General features: G+C 41.2%; 1 protein-coding gene across 2 annotated transcripts in view; it reads left to right on the forward strand.

The window, feature by feature from the left end:
* The window catches only part of LOC116966099 (dynein heavy chain 5, axonemal-like), a 350,576-nt gene extending 325,477 nt beyond the window's left edge, over nucleotides 1-25,099 (forward strand). For both annotated transcript variants that reach the window (XM_033012270.1, XM_033012280.1), the window contains 3 exons: nucleotides 1,691-1,899; nucleotides 13,722-13,943; nucleotides 23,821-25,099. In XM_033012270.1, coding sequence (XP_032868161.1) covers nucleotides 1,691-1,899; nucleotides 13,722-13,943; nucleotides 23,821-24,039 — 650 coding nt within the window. In that variant the 3' untranslated portion in view covers nucleotides 24,040-25,099. The remainder of the gene's footprint in view (nucleotides 1-1,690; nucleotides 1,900-13,721; nucleotides 13,944-23,820) is intronic.
* Nucleotides 25,100-27,434: the final 2,335 nt, after the last annotated feature.

Here is a 27,434-nt window from a genome sequence, read left to right on the forward strand (position 1 = left end):
GAGACACAAAATGCTGGAGTAAGTCAATAGGTCAGGCAGCATTACTGGGGAGCATGGATACGTGACATTACGGGTTGGGACCCATCTGCAGATTGATCTTCATCTTGGAGCTGCAGCAGTTGAAGAAAACAGCTCTCATCAGCTTTTCAACAAATATTAGGGTTAGGCATAATAATGTTTGAATGTCAATTGGTTCAAAGGTTCAAAGGTTCTTTATTAGTCACATACACCAATTGGTGTAGTGAAATGCCTATTGCCATTGCAGCACATAAAAGAAAGAATACACCATAACAATAATAAAGACATTTAAACATAAAAAAACATCCCCCCACAATGGTTCCCATTATGAGGGAAGGCACAAAGTCCAGTCCCCATCCCCATGTCCACCCATAGTCGGGCCTATTGAGGCCTCCGCAGTCGCCTTTACGGAGGCCCGATGTTCCAGGCCGTTCTCGCCGGATGATGGTGCTCCGGCGTCGGGAGAATCCTCTCAGCGGCATGGGAAACCTGGAATGGCCTCTTCCTTGCCAGAGACCGCGGCTTCTGAAGCCGACAGGCCGCGCTGGATGGAGCTCCACCACTGGCGATCTCGGCGAGAGATCCCAGGCTCCCGATGCAAAGTTCTGTGCCGCCGCCCGCGGCTGACCGCTGCACATTCCCGCAGCTTTGCGATGTTTCCTCTGCGGTCCCAGCATACCGGAGTTCCAGTGCGGCGACCCGGGCAAGGCATCGCCTGCTCCGGGATAGCGCTCCAGCGCTGTGCCGCCGCCGAAGCCGAGGTTCTGGCCGGTCCCCTCAGGAAACGCCGCTCCAGGCCCGCTGGTAGGCCGCGAGGACAGGTCGAAGGTGCTAGCCGGAGAAAAGCCGCCTCTCCGACTATGTAGGGACCCTGAAAAGCAGTCCCCCCCCCCCCCCCCCAGCAAAAAGACTAGAACTCTGAAAAAAACAAAAACTCAACTAACTAAAAATAAAAAAAAGATGAAAAAACAGACTGCTGCAGGCTGGGCAGCCAAACCCATACAGGACGGCGCCCTCTTTAAATGGTTGAAATTGAGTTAAATTTAAAATAAATTTAAATTGTATGGAACTGGTTTGGTTCATGTCTACTATTCCCCACATCTAGATAAGTGGTTAGTGTGAATGAAAATGTCCCACATAGGCGATTTTTGGGGCGACTACCGCAACATTTTCAACATGTTGAGAAATTTTTGACGACAGTGGCGACAATTTTTTCTGTCGTAGGTTGACGTAGGTGCTGTTGTAGGTTGTCATCAGGTGTCATAGGTGAATTCCATTAAAACTAGTTCCCGGCAGTCGCCTAAAGAGCTGCTTAAGTGGGACAGGCCCTTAACTATTCCTCTTAATTAATGTTTGAGATGAAATTAAGTCCTCATAACAACGAGACTCTAAAGAAAGTAAGGAACAGCTGGAGGCAAATTTATGGCAAGGTGCCATAAATAAACCTTATATAGCTGGTTTGCTGTGTGTTTGTAACATGCAGTAATTGGGCAGTTTGTAGCTGGAAAAGAATTGTAGGGAACAATGAAACAAAGCAGTAACAGTCTTTTGAGAAACTAGCTATAGGAAAGTCCAAAAACATTGTTACTTTAAGAATTGTTCAACACTGAGAATTCAAAACATTCACTGCTCTGTATTCCAAAGGTGATTTGTTTTTATATTTTTATTTTAGGAACAATCATTATGTCTGAAGACCTTAGAGATGCTCTTGATAACATGTATGATGCCCGAATTCCAAAACTCTGGTTCAAAATTTCCTGGGAGTCAGCTACTCTTGGATTCTGGTTCACAGAGTTACTTGAAAGAAATCAACAATTTCACACCTGGATTTTTGATGGACGACCAAACCAATTCTGGATGACAGGATTCTTTAATCCTCAGGTTAGAGCAATGAGCATTGAAACATTTAAAGACATATCACTGAGGCACTATCTGGTAGATATTAATAATGATTGAATCATGCAATGGTCTTGCTTTTAACATTTTGAGTTCACCGGATATTTATGTTGTGCAGCTGGAATTACAGGCTTTAATTGAATAAGCACTAGATATATTAACTAAGCACTTATCTGTTTTGTAGTAAATGCCTACTATTTTCTGTGTGCTTAAGCAAAGCAAGAATTTCATTGTCCTATACAGGGACACATGACAATAAACTCACTTGAACTTGAAAATGCAGGAGGAATACCAAACATATTAGAAATAAATCCGCATTCTTTCATCATCGCTGTCTAAATTATGAAACTCCCCACAACAAGAGCATTGTGAGGGTATAGTGACCCAAGAAGTTGACTCACAGTTGAGAATGGTCAAAATATGCTGTTGTTGCCAAAGATTCATAAGGCCATAAGGCCATAAGTGATAGGAGCAGTATTAGGCATTTCGGCCCATCATGTCTACTCTGCCATTCAATCATGCCTGGTCTATCTCGCCTTCCTAACCCCATTCTCTCGCCTTCTCCCCAAATCCCCTGACATCCTGCACCCCGGTAAATGAATCCAAATACAAATAAAACACAAAGCACTCTGGCAATGTTATCTTTAATTAAAATTTCTACTTTTATGAAAATACTTACTGATCTGAAATTAATGTTTTCATTTAACTTTTTCTATAATTGGCAAAACTGAATATCACTTGATTTTGTTTCTGAGATGTCAGAAGTATGTAATATGTAGATTAATTTTGACAAATTATTGTCGGCTGCTTAATGTCTTGTTCTTTAATAAGTATTCAATTTCTTCCTCTCGCTCCATAAATTCCAATTAGTATGTTTTGTATATTGATGCACCTTCTGTATTTGTTTTGTTTTCAACGATGCCTGGCCTCAACCTGCCTTTCTACAATTACTTATTCCTTTAAAGTGTGTTTACTGATTCCCATCTTTAATAACCATCCTAGGCTAGGAACAGGAACAATTGAGAGAGGGTGGATAATTGGCAGCAACATCCAGAGAAGGGAGATCAGGAGCACTAGTGGGAGAGTGGGGATCAAGGAGGCATGCGTCAAAATGTAGACATGGACATTTGACTTAAGTGAGAAATTGTTATGGCTCGTGAATCAGGGATGTCGTGGGGTATCTTCAGTATAGTAAAGGTGAAGAATTAGGTGCATTTTCCTTTACATGTGGGTCTCCTAAGTCAGCACTGTTGTCCTGGGGGTGCCCTACAATGGGTACTACCACAACATTGTGCACTGAGTTCCCTTGCACAGAAATGGCATCGTCTCATACAAACCTGAAGTGGAAATCAAGTCAGGACATGGAAGTGTTCAGAAACATACTTTACCTTGTGCTCAATTAATTTTCAGTTGCATTACTCTGAGAAACAAGTGTCAAGCCATGTATCTGTAATAATATGTTCTATATAGAAAGCAAATAACTGTGCTGTTTTTTCCCATTTAATTGGAAGGACTGTAATTTTGCTATCTAGATGAACACAGCGTAGGACACGGAAGCTTGAAAGCACATACCACCAGGCTCAGAAACATTGTTTTCCCTACTGTTGTCAGAGTTCTGAATGGTCCTTCCATAAGCTAGAAGGCTGTCCTGATTCTCCAACCTACTGTACCTCATTGTGGACTATTCCCTTGGAACTGTTACATTACAATGCTGAGAACTATACTTTGCACACTGGTATTTTTCTCTTCACTGTATCTTTTATACTTGTGTTTGGCTTGATTGTATCCACGTTTTGGATTATCTGATTTGATTGGACAGCATGCAAACAAAAGCTTTTAATTGTACCTTAGTACACGTGACAATGATAAACGTAAACCTAAAACTAAATAAGATAGATCATTCAGCCCCTTGAGCTATCAATGAGATTATGGCTGAATCACCTGCCTCACTAATCCTTACTGGCAAATATTTATTGATCATAAATTTAAAATGACTAATTCAACTGCATTTCTAGTTTAGCTGTGGCAAAGGTCTCCTTTGTTACATCTCTAGGCATGGGGCGGCACAGTGATGCAGTAGTAGAGCTGCTGCCTTATAATGCCAGAGAGCCGGGTGCTGACTACAGGTGCTCAAAGTGAATGAGAAAGTGAGATAACAGAGAACGGGTGATCAGCATGGACTCGGTGGGACAAAGGGCCTATTTCTAAGCTGTATTTATAAACTAAAAGCTTTTCTAAGTCTTATAGTTCATCGCTTGTCATTATTTGTTCATTAATTGAATCTATCTTGTTTAGGTCCAAAATCAATTATTGTACACCTCAGTTGACAAAAACCATGGCCTAACCAAAAGATTTGCTGATGTCAACATCTCCTGATATGAAATATAGTTTAAGCACTCTGTGGTTAAACTTAACACTTGTAGTGTAACCCACCTACCACCATTTTGTTCACTCACTTAATCAATGTCTCTCTATGATTATATTACACTACGGGCCACTTTATGAACTTAATTGAAAATCATGTTCATGAAGTTAGCTTCATGAACATAAGTGCTTTACTGATGGAAATCGTATAGCCAGCTGCCAAAATATGAAAACATTCTAAAACTGTTCAGCACTCTGTCTCTTTTTCCCCTTTAAACCCCTCCTTAAAAGTCTCTTTGCTGAGCTTTTAATCTAATATTATTTTCTGAAACATTGTCAGAGCTTGCTGATATTCCTGTGATGTGCTTTGTTGTATGCTGCTATAATGAAGGCCTTGTGTAAATAAATCACGTTGCTTAAACTATATTTCATATCGGGAAACGTTGTAGTTGACAAAGCTTTTGGTTAGGCCATGCTCTTTGTTAACTGAGGCGTTAATGCATACCCATTGACAAATTGACTGGCAGTCATGATGGGTGTTCTAGATAGTTTGAAGCAAATCGATGAATTTTTCTTTGTGGACATACTGATCCGAAATTCAAGGTTCACATGAGATAGTGCAATGTAAAACAGATTTTGCATGCTTAAAATATTTCCAAGCAGACAAAAGAAACTAGATACATCCAGGCGGAGCTGTAGCTGGTTCTGGGAATAATGGGCACAAAGATATTGGGACAGATGGACATGGAATTCATGCTAAGTTCTAACAACCAGGGACAGTATGCAGTATGCATACCTCAGAGGAGTTGCTACCCAGAGTTGTAATTGGTAATAGTGGATAAGGTTGGTATTCAATGGGGTGGAATTAATAGTCCAGCTGTGAGATTGGTGTTCAGAGGGGTGGACTTTGTAGCTAGAGGGCACGATGGGTGGTTTGGGATATAGCTGGTGTCAGAGGCATGGTTAATGGTCATGGGTGGGAGAACTGATATTTAGTCAGTGCACGTTGGCATGCGAATGGGTTGCAGTGCGCAGTGGGAAGTGGGGGTCTATGGTTGGGATATCAAGTTGGTATTTGGAGGAATTCCGATCATTTGGGGTGGTTACTGGTGGCAGGGAAGTCAATGGTTCACGTATTGGATGTATTGAAGTGTGTTATGTGGTTGGTGTAAGCCAATGGTTTGGGGAAGTGGTTTTGTGGGCCAGTGGTCAGCAGGTGTCGAGTATTGGAGTGCATATGAGTAGTTGAATCCATGGATTAGTTCTAGAGAGGCTCGTGAGCTCTGGAGGGATCAATAGTTGGGTGCCTGGATTAGCAGATCCCTTTTAATTGATGGGCACTATGAAAATCTTATCTAGTTTTTGTTTGGAGATCCAAACCCTGCCCCCATGCTTGGCCATCACAGTTAGCCCCAAATCCTAAATTTACGCATCCTCTCAACTACCAAATTGGTGAAACATTCAGATGAACCATGATTAATCCATGTGATACCCAGGCATTGGCTTTGCTTCAATTCTTCAGCCCCAGGCACCATTCCTCCTTCCACCCCACACTTCTCTCATGAGCAAACCTCCAACCTACCTCAGACCATCCTTTCCCAACACCATAGTGGCAATTGCCACAAAGGAACTGCCTTGATTGGGAACATTGCATGGGTCCTTACGTGTTACTATAATTCCCACTGTTGAATCACAATCAATTTCTAGTAGAATTTCTATAAGCATATGTATCATTGAGTCATAGAGCACGGGAACAGCAAAGAAAAAGGCCCTTTCACCCAACTCATCCATGCCAACCAAGATGCCCCATCGAAGCTAGTCCCATTTGCTCATGTTTGGCCCATATCCCTATAAACCTTTCCAATCCATGTACCTGTCCAAGTGTCTTTTAATTGCTGTTATAGTACCTACCTCGGATTACCAATTCTGGCAGCTTGCTCCATATACCTACCACTCTGAGTGAAGAAGATGCCCCTCAGATTCATATTAAATCTTGCCCCTCTAAACCCTAAACCTTTGTCCTCTGGTTTTTGATTCCCATCCCTTGGGTAAAATAATCTGTGCATTCACCCTTTCATCTTCATGATTCTATACACCTCTAAAAGATCACCTCTCAGCCACCTGTGGAATAAAGTCCTCTCTTGCCCAACCTCTGCCTATAGCTTAGCCCTCAAGTCCTGGCAACATTCTCGTAAAGCTTCTCTGTTCTCTTTGCAGCTCAATGACATCTTTCCTATTGCAGTCTTTTGTTAACAGACTCTATTAGTCTCATGATTTGGTCATTTATTTTTTGTTGGAATAGAATCTAATATTTCGCAAACAGTTTGTGATTATTTTTTGTTAAACAGATGTTCTCTATTGTTGAATAAAGTACACATAATGCAGTGAATTAGAGATTTGCTCTGGGGTAAAATTAAATGCTGATCCAAACCCAACCCAAATATACTGATCCAAAGCAGAACTGAGTTTAGTTTAGAGATTCAGCACAGAAACAGGCCCTTCGGCCCACCGAGTCCGCACTGACAAGCAATCCCCGCACACTAACATTATTCAACACACTCTAGGGACAATTTACATTTTTTCTGAAACCAATTAACCTACTAACCTGTACGTCTTTTGATGTGTGGGAGGAAACTGGAGCACCCATGCAGGTCATGGGGAGAATACACAAACTCCGTACTGACAGCATCCATGATCAGGGTCGAACCCGGGTTTCCGGCGTTGTAAGGCAGCAACTCTGCCACTGCGCCACCGTGCCACCCCAAATTTTTGCTGTTGTAATTTTTCTATACCTCACCAAGCCTTTGCAGTAAAAATACAAATCTCTAACATAGTATTCACATGAAGTAAGATTAAGCAATCCACTCTGACTGAATACTGAATTGAGTTGGAACAGGACTGCTTGACCTGACTTGATCAATACCTAAATGTTTCACTGATCTGAACCAGATTCGTATAGATCAACGGAACGAGTATGACTGACCTCTTTTGGGAGGACGCCTGTGCGTGACTTTGTTTAACGTGGGGAGACTGGTGCACAGACAACCACCGCATGGTTTTTGACAAATCTGGCTTAGGATCCAGTGGCATGGAATCCAAGACGACCGGGGACCCTTTTCTGCGGCGGCCTTCATCCGCCTTCCCAGCTGTAGTGATGCTCTACTATAGTTAGCCATTATCCTTCGCCTGTTCCACCATTGAGGTCTTGGTTGGATTGCTCTTTGTCAGGGACCTCCTCCTCGACCTTACCACCATGGGTGGCCCTACTAGGAACATAGCTCCAGACGGCATCGTTCTCAGGCTCTCAGGACCACACAAGCTTCTCCACCACGACAAGGTGACAATCCACGTATAGATAGGGTCACGGTTAATAGCCAGGCTCCACAGTGAATGAAGAATAAGGCACAGTTGTATTCAATGGTGTTTTTAAAAAAAATTGCCTCCAGGACCTCACAGTGTTCAGAGTCATCACTCCCTAATCAATTATTGCACAACACCGTCACCAATGTCAGAGCTGTTGCCAAATAAATGGATCAGCAGATTAATGCATGTAATTCAAAACATGTTGGGTCCTGAAATAGTTGATGCCTGATATATTTCTGCCAACAGATTAATTATCTAGTCAGAATAAGGTCTGGGTGTTTCTTTCACATTTGTATTTCTGCTTTTCTGGGTGATATAAAGTGTAACAGAAGATAAATAGTTATTGAGAGTAATAAAGTGTTATGGAACAGAAATAGGTTGTTTGACTTAATAGGTCTGTGCATGGTCCAATGGTGCATGGTCCAATCCTCCTGCTTCTCCAGATAACCATTCTTAAATATTCCAAACAACTAACAGTATTTTTTAATGGAATTGTATCCACACTACTTCAATATTGGTTTATATCATAATTTACTCATCTAAGAATGAGTGCAGGATGTAGTTCTCTGCATCGCAGAGAATTAATTATATTGACAATAGATATGCATTCTTTACATACAGTAAAACTTCATTATAATGGATCATGGAGGGGGATAAAAGTGTCTATTATTGCCGATTGTCTGTTATAACAGGATAAGGTATTATCATTGTATATGTAGTAGAAACCAACAACTGCAGTTACTAGTTAATAAACAAAATAACACAAAGTGCTTGAGTAACTCAGCAGGTCAGGTAGAATGTCTGGAGAACATCGATAGGTGACATTTCGGTTTGAGACCCTTCTTCAGTCTCTCGGTCTGGAACTGGGACTGGAATCCAGATGGCCTGCGCGAGCCGAGGGGTGTAAGCAGCCAGGAGGTGGCGTGAGCCATTCATAGTGTGGGCGGCCTGACTGTAAGTGGCAGGGGAGGTGGCAGCCATCGGTAGTCCATGTGCTGTAACCAAAATCAATTATAAAGAGGTCCATTAAAACAAAGCATTACTGTATTGAAACGTATAAGAATGTTAAGGGTTTGGACACGCTAGAGGCAGGAATCATGTTCCCGATGTTGGGGAGTCCAGAACCAGGGGCCACAGTCTAAGAATAAGGGGTAAGCCATTTAGAACGGAGACAAGGAAACACTTTTTATCTCACAGAGAGTTGTGAGTGTGTGGAATTCTCTGCCTCAGAGGGCGGTGGAGGCCGGTTCACTGGATACTTTCAGGAGAGAGCTAGATAGGGCTCTTAAAGATAGCGGAGTCAGGGGATATGGGGAGAAGGCAGATACGGGGTACTGATTGGGGATGATCAGCCATGATCACATTGAATGGCAGTGCTGGCTCGAAGGGCCGAATGGCCTCCTCCTGCACCTATTGTCTATTGTCTATTGTCCGTACATAGATTCATAGAACAACACAGCATAAGATAGGCTCTTCAGCCTACAATGTCTACGCCAAACATGATGCTATGTTAAATTTTTCTCCTCTGCCTGCATGTGATCTATATTTCTCCATTCCTTGCATATCCAAAAGCTTCTTAAATACAACTATCATATCTACCTCCACCACCAAACTTGGCAGGATGTTCCAGGCACCCATCACTCATTGTGTAAAAAAACATGTCCTGCAGGACTGCTTTAAACTTTACCCCTCGCACCTTAAAGGTATATAACCATATAACCATATAACAATTATAGCACGGAAACAGGCCATCTCGGCCCTACAAGTCCATGCCGAACAACTTTTTTCCCTTAGTCCCACCTGCCTGCACTCATACCATAACCCTCCATTCCCTTCTCATCCATATGCCTATCCAATTTATTTTGAAATGATACCAACGAACCTGCCGCAACCACTTCCACTGGAAGCTCATTCCACACCGCTACCACTCTCTGAGTAAAGAAGTTCCCCCTCATGTTACCCCTAAACTTCTGTCCCTTAATTCTGAAGTCATGTCCTCTTGTTTGAATCTTCCCTATTCTCAAAGGGAAAAGCTTGTCCACATCAACTCTGTCTATCCCTCTCATCATTTTAAAGACCTCTATCAAGTCCCCCCCTTAACCTTCTGCGCTCCAGAGAATAAAGACCTAACTTATTCAACCTATCTCTGTAACTTAGTTGTTGAAACCCAGGCAACATTCTAGTAAATCTCCTCTGTACTCCCTCTATTTTGTTGACATCCTTCCTATAATTGGGCGACCAAAATTGTACACCATACTCCAGATTTGGTCTCACCAATGCCTTGTACAATTTTAACATTACATCCCAGCTTCTATACTCAATGCTCTGATTTATAAAGGCTAGCATACCAAAAGCTTTCTTTACCACCTTATCTACATGAGATTCCACCTTCAAGGAACTATGCACGGTTATTCCCAGATCCCTCTGTTCAACTGTATTCTTCAATACCCTACCATTGGGGGAGGAGGAGGCGCTGTCCTGAACGGCTGCCTGTCCTGCAGCTGTCCGTTTTTTCCCCTTCTATTTTATTATTTTGAGTTCGTTAAATGTACAGTCAGGGGGTCTAAATCTTTTATGTGTGGGGGGTGGTGGGGGGGGAAGGGGGAAACTGCTTTTCTAAGTCCCTACCTGGTCGGAGGGGTTGCCTTCCTCCGTGCAGCGTCTTCGACCTGTCCTCGCGGCCTACCAGCGGGTCCTGGAGCGACGTTTCCCTGAGGGGACCTGGCCAGAACATCGGCTTTGGCGGCGGCGCAGGGCGTTGGCGGCGGCGGCGGCGGCGCAGAACATCGGCTTTGGCGGCAGTGCAGCGCTGGAGCGCTATTGCGGAGCGGGCGATGCCTTTCCTGGGTCGCCGCGCTGGGACTTCAGTATGCTGGGACCGCCGAGGAAAACATCGTGGAGCCGCGGTTTTGCGGAGCGGCCAGCTGCGACGTTGAACTTGCATCTCGCCGAGATCACCAGTGCGCGGAGCTCCGTCTGGCGTGGTCTGTTGGCTTGGAAGCCGCAGGCTCCGGTGGGAAGGCGGCCGTTCCTGGCACCCCAAGCTGCTGGGGGTTCTCCCGACGCCGGAGTACCATCACCCGGCGAGAACATGGGGCGCCGTGGCGGCGACTGTGGAGGCCTCAATTGGGCCCGACTTTGGGTGGACAAGGTGGACAAGGGGATGGGGACTGGACTTTGTGCCTTCCCCCACAGTGGGAATCACTGTGGGGGGATGTTTTGGTGTTGAATTTCTTTACGAATACTGTGTTGTATTTTTTTATTAGTGTGCTGCATGGACATCAGAATTTCCCCTGAATAAGGGGATTAATAAAGTATTTATCTATCTCTATCTATCTATCTATTTACCATGTACGTCCTATTTTGATTTGTTCTGCCAAGGTGTAGCACCTCACATTTATCAGCATTAAACTCCATCTGCCATCTTTCAGCCCATTTTTCCAAATGGCCTAAATCACTCTGTAGACTTTGGAAATCCTCTTCATTATCCACAACACCCCCTATCTTGGTATCATCTGCATATTTACTAATCCAATTTACCACCCCTTCAGCCCACCAAGTATATCCTCTAGTCCTCTAGTTATTGACATTTCCACACTGGGAAAAAGGTTCTGACGTATCACAATCTCTTCAATCAGTTAAAACATATTTCTGGCTGAGAAATTCAGTCTCACTCTGTCGTATTAAATGTGAAGTCAATAGAATAAATTTCAGAGGCATTGCAGAACATGCTGTCATTACTATATAGGACATTGATGCTACTGACCTGTGATGAGTCACTTGTTTTAATAACCTTAATAATCTTGAATATCTCTGTCCCGTCATCGTGTGACCAGCTCAGCTGTATTGAAAAGTTATATTCACATCATAAAAATGGCAGCCGTCACCAACAAAGAGAGTCTACCCAACTATTATTGATTTTTTACTTTGCTTTAGAATTACAGTGTTGAAACAGGCCCCTTCAGCCCACCAAGTCCACACCAACCAGCGATCAACCTATACACTAACACTATCCCACACAGTAGGGGCAATTTACAATTTTACCGTAGCCAATTAATCTACAAATCTGCACGTCTTAGGTGTGTGGGAGGAAACCGGAGCACCCGAAGAAAACCCACCTGATCACAGGAAGAACATACAAACTCCGTACAGACAGCAGCCGTAGTCAGGATCGAACCCACGTCTCGGGCGCTGTAAGGCAGCAACTCTATCGCTGTGCCGCCCTATTCAATTACTTTAGCATCACCAACTCTCTGATCAGCGACATCTGGGGATGCCAAACTAATACTGTGGCTGCGAGAGTAGATATCCTGGTTAAAAGGTTGGATATTCTGTGGTGTGTGACTCATCTCCTGACATCCAAGCAACACAGAGAAAAATCTGTATTGTATCAACTTGTCTGACTGAGTGCAGGTCTAACAACACATGTCAAAGAGGCCCTGGCAAATTAGCATCTCTGTCCATCACTCTAAATATTCATTCCCTTCAACATAGTGCACAGTGGATATAGTACAAAACATAATGCACTGCAGTGACTTTCCTAAACTACAAAAACAGCAGTTCCCAAACTCTCAACCTTTACAAATATGAGCAACACTTGCAGATTCCCCTCCAAGTCACACACCATCCTGACTTTGAAACATATCATGATTCATTCAGGATCTAAATCCTGGTACTCCTTACTTATTAACATCAAGGGAGTACTTTCAACGAAAGGATTGCAGCAGTTTGAGAATGTGGTGCATCACTATTTTCTCAAGGACAGTTAGTCATGCACAGTTATTGTTGGCCTTGCTAATGACATTCACATTCTTATACATTACCTTTCAAAGATGTACTGTCCATTGGCCTTTTATGCAACCTCTCCTATGTTCTTGGAGTTTAGTTTAGTTTAGTTTATTGTCACGTGTAACGAAGCAGAGTGAATAGCTTTTTTTGTTGCATGCTCTCCAGTCAGCGGAAAAACTATACACGATTACAATCAAGCCATTCACAGTGTACAGGATAGAGGATAAAGGGAATAATATTTAGTGCAAGATAAAGTCCAGTAATGTTCGATTAAAGATAGTCCATCTCCAATGAGGTAGATAGTAGGTCAACAGCCCTCTTGAGTTGGTGATTTGATGGGTCAGTTGCCTGATAACAGCTGGGAAGAAGCTGTTGGTGAGATGGTGTAATATGGTATGTCTACACTATACTGATACCCACTATGATTCCACCACAAATAGAGACAAGACCGACATGGATGACCTTCTCCTTTTATCAGGACAATGATTTTCAAAATAATTGCCACAGATGCTGCCATGCAGGCTGCATAGTGACGGGTTTCCACAGTATGTCACAACGGCACTTTCTTCCATCCATTATGGGGCAGCACGGTGGTGCAATAGGGCAGCATGGTGGTGCAGCGGTAGAGTTGCTGCCTTATAGCTCTGTTTCCGCACTGTATCTCTAAAAAAGACTTCATGGCAAAGGTTTTTGAAATGAGAGAGACTTTTGGTTTTGGCTTGGAATAGAATCCTTGACTGAGGATGCCCGTGCCAGTTACAGTCACTGCCGGTTATAGTCATATGGCAGCGGACCTAAAGGAAACTGAAGGTTTTTTGATACCTGGTTCTGATCATAACTAAACTATGGAGAGCTGACCTGGTGCTTTGTTCTTATCATAACAAACTTATTTTCTCTCTAAAGAACAGATATGAAGCCAGATAGAAACCGGTCTTACCTTTCCTGGAGCTAAGAGTTTGAAATGAGGAAATAGTATTTATATCCAGAAGCCACATCTCTTTTTACTGCAAATTGAACAAACATCATTAAAAAATGAAAATAACTTCTCACAACCTAGTTTGCTGCTCGTATGTTCAATATTTGGAAGAAAAACTGTACCCCAGATAACTTGGAAAGCCTGCTTGGAGGAAATTATTGCAATACAGTCTATTGTTTTAAGTTTTGAATGGCAGGAATCTTTCAAATGTCATCCATCTATCTGGTCATGTAAACTTAACATCGGAATTTATTTTTGTTTCCCTTCAATAAATTGTACATGTTTCTATATTTAGTAATGAAAAATCTCTCTGCAGGGCTTTTTGACTGCAATGCGACAAGAAACCACTCGTATGAATCTTAACAAGGGCTGGGCTCTCGATAGTGTTATCCTTTATAATGAAGTGACCAGAATGATGAAAGAAGACGTTAGTGCTCCTCCTCCTGCAGAAATTGGTGGTGTTTATGTCCAAGGCCTGTTTCTGGATGGAGGAGGCTGGGACAAAAAATATGCGAGGCTTATGGAATCATCTCCAAAGGTAAGTAGCTTCTGATTAACACATGACACACCCAAAGTGCAGAATAATGAACTATTTAGATTTGCAAAACATCATATGATGACTTGGATACGCACTGTTTGGGTAAATGGCAGATAAAGTGGAATGTAAATTGCTGGTACACATAAATGCTGGAGAAACTCAGCGGGTGCAGCAGCATCTATGGAGCGAAGGAAATAGGCAACGTCTCGGGCCGAAACCCTTCTTCAGACTGATGGGGGGTGGGAGGGGAGGAGGGGGGGCGCGGGGAGAAGAAAGGAAAAACAAGGAGGAGGAGCCCGAGGGCTGAGGGAGAGCTGGGAAGGGGAGGAGACAGCAAGGGCTAACAGAATTGTGAGAATTCAAAGTTCATGCCACCAAGATGCAGACTCCCCAAGCGGAATATGAGGTGCTGTTCCTCCAATTTCCGGTGGTGCTCACTCTGGCCATGGAGGAGGCCCAGGACAGAGAGGTTGGATATGGAATGGGAGGGGGAGTTGGTGCTGAGCCACCGGGAGGTCAGGTTGGTTAATGCGGACCGAGCGGAGGTGTTCGGCGAAACGCTCGGCAAGCCTACGCTTGGTCTCACCGATGTAGATCAGCTGACATCTAGAGCAGCGGATGCAATAGATGAGGTTGGAGGAGATGCAGGTGAACCTCTGTCGCACCTGGAACGACTGCTTGGGTCCTTGAATGGAGTCGAGGGGGGAGGTAAAGCGACAAGCGTAGCATCTCTTGCGGTTGCGGTCAGTTTGTGATTAGATTAGTTCTGTTCTATGCTGTACACTCTCCTTGCTCTTACATTCTAGTTACAGCTGATAAAAGTAGGCACCCTGTGTGCCTTTTAATATTCTTATTAACCTGTTCTGGTATCTTTAAAGATCTGTGAACATTGACTCCATGGTCCCTTTCTTCATCTACATCATTCAATATTGTGCCATTTACTGCATTGTCGTGTAGTACCTCCCCAAAAGCCATACCACACACAGTAATGGATCAATTTCCATTTCTTAATGCTTTTGCCAAGGCCATGTATAATTTTCTGCACTTCAACTTTCCATCTCATTATTTCTTATACTTTTTTCCCCAAATTTCTGCAAGCTTCTTTATTAGCATGCCCACAACATTTAGCGTTAAATCATTGATATACATTACAAGAAGCAAGGAACTGAGTACTGAGCCTTGTGGAACCTAATTGGCAACAATCTTCCAGTTATAAGAACACACATTAACCATTATATAACCAAAATGCCAGAAACACTCAGCAGGCAGCATCTGCGGAAAAATAAATGGCTTCAGGCTCATGACCCTTTGTGAGAATTGGGAAATTGGGAATTCTCTTTCCCAGATCTGACAATCCACTCAATACTGGAAAATCTTGTTCCACTGATACTGACCTGATAGGTGCTGCCAGCATTTCTGTTTTTATTACAAATTTCCATTTTTTTAAATGCCGTTGCTCTTTATTTCCTGCCACTGAGCCAGTTTTGGATTCATTTTGCCACGTTGGCTTGGTTTCCATGGCTTTTACTTTTATTGATCAGCTTGTCATGTTAGTCTTGTCAAAAGCATTATTAGAAACCATCAAATACCCTCAGCAGCCCGACTTATTATCTTCTCAAATACACCAATCAATTTAGTCTGATTGATCTGTGCCTTTCTAAACAAAGACTCTTCCAAAGAATACATTCTAAGAATTTTATCTTCACACCTGGCCTGAAATTTGGTTTAATTTTCATTTACAACTTAAGCAGTCTTTCGGCATCAGAAATGTATTCTCTATACTCATTACATTTTAGGTATAAACCGTTGAGCACAGACCATTTTTTGTTCTTTCCAGTATAGATCTCCTTTTACCAATGTAATAAAGATAGATCAATCTTTAAAGACTAACAGTCAAGCATGCTATGCTAAAAGATAACTGCTGCAAATATGAGATTTTATTGCTTCAGATTCTATCTCACAGAGTCTTTAGAAGTGGCCACCAGGAGGATTGATGAGCATAAGGTAGTGGATGATATCTATATGGGCATTGGTAAGGTCTTTGACATGGACCTACATTAAGGGTGAGCTGAGCTAACCAACTGAATTCAAAATTGGCGTGGTGAAAGGTGTCAGAGGGTGGGAGTGGAGGATTGTTTTTCTGGTTAGAGGCCTGTCGACAGTGGTGTGCAGAGAGACCACTGTTGGATCTATTGTTGCTTGTCATCTATATTAACGATCTGGATGACAATATAGTTAACGTGGCTGCTAAATTTATAAATTACACCAAAATTAGCAGTGTAGTAGACAATGACGAGGGCTATATCAATTTACAAAAGGACTTGGTTCAACTAGGGAGGTGGGCCAATGAATGGCAGATGGAATTTAACTTGGGCAAGTGTGTGGTGGTGTATTTTGACAAGAAAAAAAACGCAGCAGGACTTGCACAATAAATAATAGGACCCTGGAGTATGTTGTAGAGCAGCGAGACTAGGGCAAAGGTACACTGAAAGTAGCAACACATATAGATAGAGTGGTCAAGGAGGTTTTTGGCATGCTTGCCTTCATTGATAAGAATATTTGATGTTGGCACATCAAGCAAGAGCTGTACAAGATGTTGGTGAGACCACATTTGGAGTATTGCTTGCAGTTCTGATCACCCTGTGGTAAGAAGGATGGCTTTAAGCTGGAAAGGATGCAAAAAAGATTCAACAGAATGCTACCAGGACTCAAGGGCATGAGTTACAGTGAGAGATTGGATAGGTTGGGACTTTTTTCCCCTCGATGATAGGAGGCAGAGAGGTAATCTCAGAGAGTTATATAAAAACATGAGAGGCATAGATAAGGTGACTGGCATAGACCTAGAGGAGTCCGGAACTAAAGGGCTTATATTTAAATGTGAGAGGGGAGAGATTTGAAGCAGACATGAGGGTCAATTTCTTAGTGCAAGGGTGGTATGAAATGAGCTGCCAGTGGAAGGTGTAGAGGCGGATATAATAGTGACATGGGCAGGAAAGGTTTGGAGAGATATGGATCAAACGTAAGCAATTGGGACAAGCTCAACAATAAAACCTGGTTAGCCGATGAGTTGGGCTGAAGAGACTCTAAATTGTTTTTGAATATTAGTAAAAGCAAAAGTAAAAATTTGAAAATATTTCAGTTTTAATTTTTCTTTTCCTTTATGCCCCATTTTTTCTTTTACTCTTAATCTAATATTCTTTTAATCAATCTCTACTGTTTTTCTGCATCTGATATGGTATTGAATATTCTCATTCTAAATTACTTTTCTTCATTGGTCCTAATCTTTTCAATTCCTCAATCTTTTGATCTGATTCTTCAATAAAATCCACACATAGTTGTCCAGTTCACCTAGCTCAGACTTGAACATGAACTCCTTCCCTTTGATATTATCAGTTCATTTTCAATATGTACTGTAAAACAATCTACAAACTTAAACATAGAAGGGAAAGTCTAATATTAAAGAGGACAGCTAAAAATTATGTCTAATGGAATGCAAATTAAATTTTCTATTATGCCAATTTCCATAGTGGATTGCATGGAATCAACAATAAAATAATAATAAAGTATATTAGTCTATCACATTTCTGTTGCTGTACATTAGTCAAAATAATGAGAATTGGATTTGAGCAATAGGCAATCATATCTTCTTTAATTAACAGTAATATTTTTAACTATAAGGGTAGATATTTAGTTTCTGCTGAAGGCATTAACAATGCAGAGAATGAGAGTTAGGACTGCCAGCCAATTCATCCAATTATATGTCCCTTGTCCTTCATAACCGAGTTTATAGCTATGTAACTTGTTTTGCTCATTCTGTGTGATAGCATCAGCTAATGTGTGTCTTGTGTGTGTGTGTGTGTGTGTGTGTGTGTGTGTGTATATATATATATATATATAGGGCTTTCAATGCCTTACATAATTACTACACTTTGAGCAGAATTTTACAGTATCACTTCCAGCTATTCACATGGGCTTTAAAGATAAGCCTGTGCCAATGGCAATTGGAAATTAAATTGTTCAACTCCTGCTGTACAAAATATTCAGTAAAAAATTGACATTTTTACGATACAATTTCTTTTCTTTTCTTTGCTGGATCTTCACTATGTCATTGGTACATTTTGGGAACATTTTAGAGCACTTCTGGTAGATTTTTACTTATGAATTGGATCTGAACATGGATGTTTGTTACTGTATAAACTATATATTTTTTATTTTCACAAAAATGATTTAAACAAGAATACAAATTCTACCCTGAATGACTGAATGAATCTCAAATGAATCTCTTTATTGTCATTGCACATGGTACAACGAAATTTAAAAGTCAATCCCATGGTACGATTCACAAGAGCAATTTTAAATATATAAGAAAAGGTAAAAATATATACATATAAAAAAAAATTACAGATAAATAACAATAGCAGCTGAGGTAGAACCATTCAGTTGAATGTGAGTGTTATTTCTTATTTTGCATTGTTAAGTTCACGTATGGCTATGGGGTAGAAGCTGTCTCTGAGTCTGTTTGTGCGAGTTTTGAAAGACCTGTACCGTCTGCCAGAGGGCAGCAGGTACCATAGCAAGACAGCAATAAAAGAGGGTCTCTTCAGAAATGTTAATTTGTTTAATTTAGTTTAGAGATACAGCCTGCAAACAGGCCCTTCAGACCACCGTGTCCACGCCAACCTGTACACTTGTTCTATCCTACAAACCAGGGACACTTTACATAAGCCAATTAACCTACAAACGTGAACATCTTTGGAATGTGGAAAGAAACCAGAGTACCCGGAGAAAACTCACATTTTCACGTACCCCAACAATCTATTTATCTCAGTCCAGGTTGTATCTTCCCTATTCTGACCTTAGCCTCCCTCTTCACTTCATATAATTCCTTCTATTGGCCATGAAACAAATTTTTTCACTCTATCTTGATGCACATGACAATAATAAACCAATACCAATAAAGCGGTATATGCCTTATTTTCATCCACTCTATAACCTGTCCATTTCCCATTGCGGATACTTAGTGTGCTCACAACTTATAGTCCACATAATTTTGCATTATCAGCAAACAGTCAGTCCCTTATCTAAATAGCTGGTGTCACAGCACTGATCCTTTTTGAATACATTTCTATTAAGCAGTAATTTATGACTGCACTTAGGCACATGTTGGAAGCCTTCACGTTTGTTCTGAAGCCTTTCATTATTAATTACAGCATCTAGGCTATAACTTAAAAAGGAAAGATTTATAGTTATGTGATTCCCTTCATGTTCTCTTTAGGTTGTCCCAAATCATCTTAAAGTCATCTTTGGAAGTTGGATCACTGTACTAACATAGGAAATTGTGCATTCAATTTGTGAAAAGGTAGTACCTACAAACAGTAATATGGATCAGGCAATCTGTTTTAGTGATGTTGAGTATGAGATAATGTTTTTAGGCCACAGGGAACTACTTCCCTGTTCTTCAAGAAAATTGCAATCATGGACCAGTTGGGCCGAAAGGCCTGTTTCCACACTGTAAGATCTATAAGCTCTTTCGTGTTCATGTTAGAGACCCAAAGTACCTTTAGTTCTAAATCTTATCGAAAAGATTGCAGGCCTATACCACTGCACTGGAATAACAATCTGGTTACTTCCATTAAAGTCATAGACATTTATGAAAGACCGTTCACTGGAGGATTTCCTCAAGCTCAGCACTAGTATTATCCTTAAAACATTTCCTGCTAATGAGTTCATAGAGTCATAGAATCATACAGCGTGGAAACATACCCTTCAGCCCAATTTGCCCACGCCACCAACATGTACCATCAACACGTCCAAACTACCTGTGCTTGGTCCATAACCCTCTAAACATAATAATAATAATAATAATAATAATATATTTATTGTCATTGCACATAAGCGCAACGAGATTTGGTATGCAGCTTCCATCCTATCCATGTACCTGTCCAACTGTCTCTTAAATGATATGATAGTACCTGCTTTAACTATCTCCTCCAGCAGCTTATTCTACATACCCACCACCCTTTGTGTAAAAAAAAAGTTACCCCACATGTTCCTATTAAATCTTTCCCCCCTCATCATAAACCAATGTTCTCTGATTTTGATTCCCTTGTTCTGGGTAAAAGGCTCTGTGCATTTACCCAACCTATTCCTCTTATGATTAACTGGGGTTGAATTATGAACTTTTAAAAAGTTGTTGGCTGGAGCTTGTCTAATTGCATCAAATTTGTGGAATTGAAATGTGATAATTAAGTGTTGCAGCACATCCATTTTCAAAGGGAAAATGTGAGATTAGAGAGAAAGCAAAAATAAAAGACCTAAAACATTGTAAATTGAATTCACAGCACTAAAGAAGGTTGATGATGAGTAATAAGTTTTGACAAAAAACTAAACTGAGTTCTGGTAGTTCACCTACTGTGTTTCTGAGTTTTTTAATGGCCCTGTGAGATACAACACTAGAACAGCGGATGCATGAAAACTATTTTTATTAAATGAGTATCAAAATAATTGTGGATGCTTGAAATTTGAAATAATACCAGAACAAAGATGGAAATCCTAAGCAGGCATGAAACAAAGTACAATTGCTAATTCAGGTTGAAGGCCCTTCATTAGAATTGAAAAATTGTCTGCCACAGGAAATATTGCCTCTGTTCTCTTTCCAACACCTTATCCAAAATGTTCAAATGCAATCACAAACAGTGAATCTTGCTGCTGAGCCCCGAAGTATGTTTTCCTTGTGCATTGGAAATAATATTATGTCTTTTTGAAAGTAAGCATGCAGGTACAGCAGGCAGTGAAGAAAGCTAATGGCATGTTGACCATAACAAGAGGAGATGAGTATAGGAGCAAAGAGGTCCTTCTGCAGTTGTACAGGGCCCTGGTGGGACCACACCTGGAGTATTGTGTGCAGTTTTGGTTTCCAAATTTGGGGAAGGACATTCTTGCTATTGAGGGAGTGCAGCATAGGTTCACGAGGTTAATTCCCGGGATGGCTGGACTGTCATATGTTTGAAGAATGGAGCGACTGGCCTTGTATACACTGGAATTTAGAAGGATTGGAGGGGATCTTATTGAAACATATAAGATTATTACGGGATTGGACACATTAGAGGCAGGAAACATGTTCCTGATGTTGAGGGAGTGCAGAACCAGTTTAAGAATAAGGGGTAGGCCATTTAGAACGGAGATGAGGAAAAACTTTTTCACCCAGAGAGTTGTGAATCTGTGAAATTCTCTGTCTCAGTAGGCATTGGAGGCTGATTCTCTGGATGCTCTCAAGAGAGAGTTAGATAGAGCTCTTTAAGATAATGGAGTCAAGGGATATGGGGAGAAGGCAGGAAGGATTGTGGATGGTCAGCCATGATCATAGTGAATGGCGGTGCTGGCCCGAAAGTCCTGCACATATTATCTATTGTCTATTGTCTTTAAAACAAAAGATACAAAGTGCTGGAGTAACTCAGTGGCTCTGGAGAACATGGATGGGTGACTTTTCGGGTCTTCTTCAGACTCATCCCGAAGCATCATCTATCCATGTTCTCAAGTGATGCTGCTTGATCCACTGAGTTAGCACTTTATGTCCTTTTTTGGTAAACCAGCATCTGCAGTTCCTTGTGTATCCATATTATATCTTTATTTTTGTTAATTTCAACTATCAAAAGACTAAAGAGTATCATGAATAAAACTTGCAGTTTATGATTGGAACAATTTAACTATCTCTTGGTCTTTACAACTCCAACATTTATTTGTAATTTTATGCTTGATGAATAGTTTACTCGCATTTTCAAAATATTGTATCAGATATTTTTCCTGTAATGTCGGCTCAAAGCAGATGTAATTAAGAATAAAAAATTGCAAAGAGTCAACAGCAGGCTGATGGTCAGGTTATTGACAGGTTAACACTAAAATGGAGAAGAGAAACATTACAGAAGCATTCTGAAAGGTGGAGATAACTTTTTAATTACAAATTTTTCAAAAGTGTGAAGGAAAGTACACTGTGTGCAGATATCCAAGTGAGAAAAGAAGATGACATTATACGTGTTATACAGGTTAAATATTTGCACAATATCCAATGACCATCTCCAAGAAGAGAGGATCTAATCACCTGCTTTTGACTGCCATTTTTATTTCTATCGCTTAGTCCCCTCTATCAACTCAATTGGATAAGTCTCATAAAATACTTTTGCTACAGATCCAGGTTAGCAATTTGATGTCCCATGGTGAGTGACTTACTCCTGACATCCCAATACCTTTCTGCATCTACAGGAGCATGACGGCGTACTCACTGCATGATTAAATGCAGTTTAGCACCAAATAAGAAGCTTGACACCAGGATTAATCCACACTTGGAAAGGCACTTGATCAGGAATAATTAACATGGATTTAGACAATAGACAATAGACAATAGGTGCAGGAGTAGGCCATTCGGCCCTTCGAGCCAGCATGGCCATTCAATGTAATCATGGCTGATCATCCCCAATCAGTACCCCGTTCCTGCCTTCTCCCCATATCCCTTGAATCCGCTATCTTTAAGAGCTCTCTCTTGAAAGTATCCAGAGAACCAGCCTCCAACGCCCTCTGAGGCAGAGAATTCCACAGACTCACAACTCTCTGTGTGAAAAAGCGTTTCCTCATCTCCGTTCTAAACGGCTTACCCCTTATTCTTAAATTGTAGCCCCTGGTTCTGGACTCCTCCAACATCGGGAACATGTTTCCTGCCTCTAGCGTGTCCAAACCCTTTATAATCTTATATGTTTCAATAAGATATCCTCTCATCCTTCTAAATTCCAGAGTATACAAGCCCAGCAGCTTCATTCTCTCAGCATATGACAGTCCCGCCATCCTGTGAATTAACCTTGTAAACCTACGCTGCACTCCCTCAATAGCAAGAATGTCCTTCCTCAAATTAGGGGACCAAAACTGCACACAATACTCCAGGTATGGTCTCACTAGGGCCCTGTACAACTGCAGAAGGACCTCTTTGCTCCTATACTCAACTCCTCTTGTTATGAAGGCCAACATGCCATTTGCTTTCTTTACTCCCTGCTGTACCTTCTTGCTTACTTTCATTGACTGATGAACAAGGTTTTGGTTTGTTGGTAAAGGATCCCGTGTGACTTATGTATTTGAATTTTTTGAAGCTGTAACTACATATGTTGATAAGACTGTGCCGTTAAATGTGGTTTACATGGACTGCAGTAAGATATTTGACAAAGTCCCACATGTAAGGATGGTTTAAAAGATTTGAGACCATAGGTTCGCATGTAAGTTAGGAGACAAAGGGAGATGGTGTCAATTGTTTCTGTGATTGGAAGTTTATGACAATACTTATTAGTGCTGGGACCCTTGCTGTTATATATATTTAAATCTGGATGTGAATGTAGGCGGTATAATTTACAAGTTTGCAGATGATGTCAAAATTGGCGTTGTTGAGAATGTGAAAGGTCTTCTTAAGTTATAAATTAGAACCTCTTGGGTTGATCAACTGGTAAATTGATCAGAACAATGGTAAATGGGATTTAATCCTGATAATTGAGAGGTGTGGAATCGAGTAAGTGAAATGCATGCATATTGAATGGTAGGTCCAAATGAGAATATTGAGGAACAATGTGTACAAATCCAAAGATCCGTAAAGGTTGCTATACAGATAGAAAGGATTGGGAAGAAGCATATGGGATGCTTATCTTCATCAGTGAGGCATAGAATATAAGAGCAGGGAAGCTACCACCCACAAAGTCAAATTCAGGGATGACCAATTATAATATAATCACTCAGCAATATATAAAGAACTTTATCTTTATGTAAATATTTAAATTCTCATTAGCCGTACAGATGCACTAATTTTGTTTGTTTGATTGACCCTTTTCTCCAATTGTCTTTGCAGGTGTTGTTCACCTTGCTTCCAGTCGTTCATGTGTACGCTATTAGTGCCACCGCACCTCCCGATCCGAAAAAGCAGCAAGGGGCAATGTATTCGTGTCCCGTGTACAAGAAGCCCAGGAGAACCGACTTGACATACATCTTCTCTCTGTGTCTGAAGACTGTCCAGAATCCCGATCATTGGACCCTGCGCGGTGTGGCCTTACTCTGTGACTCCAAGTAAACGCAAAATGAGAAAGCAAGTGTGAATTGCGCAAAGTGCATTTAAGCGTTGAGTTTACTACAACATTAAATTAAGTTCCAAAAATGTGATTGATTTATTGCACAGTTTTGTAATGTAAATGCAACATTCTGGAAGATGTTTTCCATGCTGTATCTCTAAAACTAAAAAGAAACAAACACAAAAACAATGCCTTGTAGAGTTTAGCATTTATTCTTGGGGGAATAGAGGATTACTTCAATCTCTTACCAGATAACTCTTTCATAGATATGATTAGTGAACAAAATAGTGAACAAAATAGATATGATTGGCTCGCAAAATTGCACAGCACAAAATAGATTATTCATCTCTTGAATCCCTTCAGCAGTTTGTTTTTCGCTCATGATTCCAGCATCTGAATATTCTCACGTCTCCATTTTAATGCTCTACTGCAAAATCTCCACAGAATAAGCTCACTTTGAAGACGCTCTCCTCTCTCTGACAGGGATCACGTGAGACACTCTGCTCCCCCTCTGTGATTCCTACTACTCCCCGGCTCTTTGACAGTGTTATTAAAGTCTGAAGAAGGGTCCCGAACCAAAATATTATTTTTCCATTTCCCTCCACAGATGCTGCCTGGCCCACTGAGTTTGTCCAGCAGTTTGTTTTTTACTTCCTTGTTGCTCTGTCTAAATACTCCGGTCTAGCATTATAGGCATACATTCACTTGAAGAACAGCAGCAGTGCAAGAATACCATTTCCCACCACATTGCCGGAGGCAGGTAAAGGTGGGCTATAAATGCTGCATAGCTTATGCCCCAGTAATAAAAATTCACAAGAATATTGTTTTATATTAATATTTTAGTTCATTTACTTCTTAAAGAATCCTTAATGCTTCCTATTAGGAACTGTTCATTTAAGCAAAGCTCATCCTTTTTTTGATTAGTCTTTACTTTTTCATAGTTCACGTATTAAAAAAATTAAGTTTGATAATATTAAGGTATTTGACTTTCATGTAATTAATGTGTTTACTGCGGACATACATATTTTGGCAAAACATATCTTGAATAAAATACTTGAGCCTAAAAAAAGAATATTGTTTTAATCTGTTTTACATTCATTTAATCGAAAAATATTCAGATCTGAGCCCAATTTTGAACGTAAAACTTTCAAGATAAAACCATTACATTAGGCCTATATATCGTATATTTCAAATTTATCAGTAAGTGTTTACCAACTTTTATAAATTTGGAAAAGGAGCAGTACCAAAAGTTAGGTTAACACATGGTTGTAATACTGTAGGAGAGAAGACTGGGATGGTAGAAATAGGAGCGAACAGATAGGGAATATAGACACAAAATGCTGGAGTAACTCAGCGAGACAGGCAGCATATCTGGATAGAAGGAATGGGTGACGTTTCGAGTCGAGACAACGAAGCATACAAAGATAACAATTTTAATCATAGAAACATTAAAAAAAAATAGGTGCAGGAGGGCCATTCGGCTGATCATTTAAAATCAGTACCCTGTTCCAGCTTTTTCCCCATATCCTTTAGCCCTAAGAGCTAAATGTAACTCTCTCCTGTAAACATCCAGTGAATTTGCCTCCACTGCCTTCTGTGGCAGAGAATTCCACAGATTCACAACTCTCTGGGTGAAAAAAATGTTTCCTCATCTCAATCCTAAATGGCCAACCCCTTATTCTTAAACTGTGACCCCTGGTTCTGGATTCACCCAATATCGGGAACATTTTTCCTGCATCTAGCCTGTCCAATCCTTTAAGAATTTTAAACGTTTCTATAAGATCTCCTCTCATCCTTCTAAATTCCAGTGAATACAAGCCCAGTCGACCCATTCTTTCATCATATGTCAGTCCCGCCATCCCGGGAATTAACCTGGTGGACCCACGCTGCACTCCCTCAATAGCAATAATGTCCTTCCTCAAATTAGGAGATGGAAATTGCACACAATAATCCAGATGCAGTCACACCAGGGCGCTGTACAACTGTAGTAGGACCTCCTTGCTCCTAAACTCAAATCCTCTCGCAATGGGCAACATGCCATTAGCTTTCTTCATTGCCTGCTGTACCTGCATGCTTACCTTCAGTGACACCCAAATCGTTGCACCTCCCCTTTTCCTAATCTGACACCATTCAGATAATAGACACACAAAGCTGAAGAAGGGTCTTGACTGGAAACGCACTCATTCCTTCTCTCCAGAGATGCTGCCTGACTCGCTGAGTTACTCCAGCTTTTTGTGTCTTTCGGTTTAAACCAGCATCTGCAGTTCCTTCATACACCATTCAGATAATAATCTGCCTTCCTGGTCTGCCAGCAAAGTGGATAACCTCACATTTATCCACATTATACTGCATCTGCCCACTCACCCAACCTATCCAAGTCATCCTGCAGCCTCATAGCATCCTCCTCGCAGCTCACACTGCCACCCAGCTTTGTGTTACCTGCAAAATTGCAGATGTCACATTTAATTCCCTTGTCTAAATCGTTAATATATATTGTAAATAACTGCGGTCCCAGCACCGAACCTTGCGGCACCCCACTAGTCACTGCCTGTCTTCGCCAATTCCCGTCTCATACCTTCAATGTCTCCTTTCTTTAAGTTCAGGATCGTAGTCTCTGAATGGGACTATGTTACTCTCCATCCTAATGTAGAATTCCACCATATTATGGTCACTGTTACCCAAGGGGCTCTGCACAACAAGATCACTAACTAATCCTTCCTCATTACACAATAACCAGTGTAGGATGGCCTGTCCTCTAGTCAGTTCTTCTGCATGTTGGTTTAAAATATCATCCCGTATACATTGCAGGAAATCCTCCTCCTGTGCTGCTACCAATTTCCTTGGCCCAATCTATATGTAGATTAAAGTCACCTATGATAACTGCTGTACCTTTGCTATACACAGCCCTAATTTCCTGCTTGATGCTATCCCCAAACTCCCTATTGCTGTTTGGTGGTCTGTATACCACTCCAACAAGCGTTTTCTGCCCTTGGCTATTTCACAGTTCTACCCATACTGATTCTACATCATCCAAGTTAATGTCTCTCCTTGCTATTGCATTAATCTCCTCTTTAACCAGCAATGCCGCCCCACCTCCTCTCCCTTTCTGTCTATCCTTCCTGAATATTAAATACCCCCGCATGTGTAGCTCCCAGCCTTGGTCACCCTGGAGCCATGTCTCCGTAATTCCAACTATATCATATTCCTTATCTACTAACTGCACATTCAATTCATCCACCTTATTACGAATGCTCCTCGCATTAAGGCACAAAGCTTTCAGGTTTGTATTTCTTATCTCCATTCTACCTTTTGCTTCTGTCCTCCTTTTCTGGTGCTGTCTCCTTGCATTGGTTCCCATCCCCCTGCCCTATTAGTTTAAATGTGACCTTTCCTCCAC

Source organism: Amblyraja radiata, chromosome 2 (assembly GCF_010909765.2).
Source record: "Amblyraja radiata isolate CabotCenter1 chromosome 2, sAmbRad1.1.pri, whole genome shotgun sequence".
In the NCBI taxonomy this organism is placed as follows: domain Eukaryota; kingdom Metazoa; phylum Chordata; class Chondrichthyes; order Rajiformes; family Rajidae; genus Amblyraja; species Amblyraja radiata.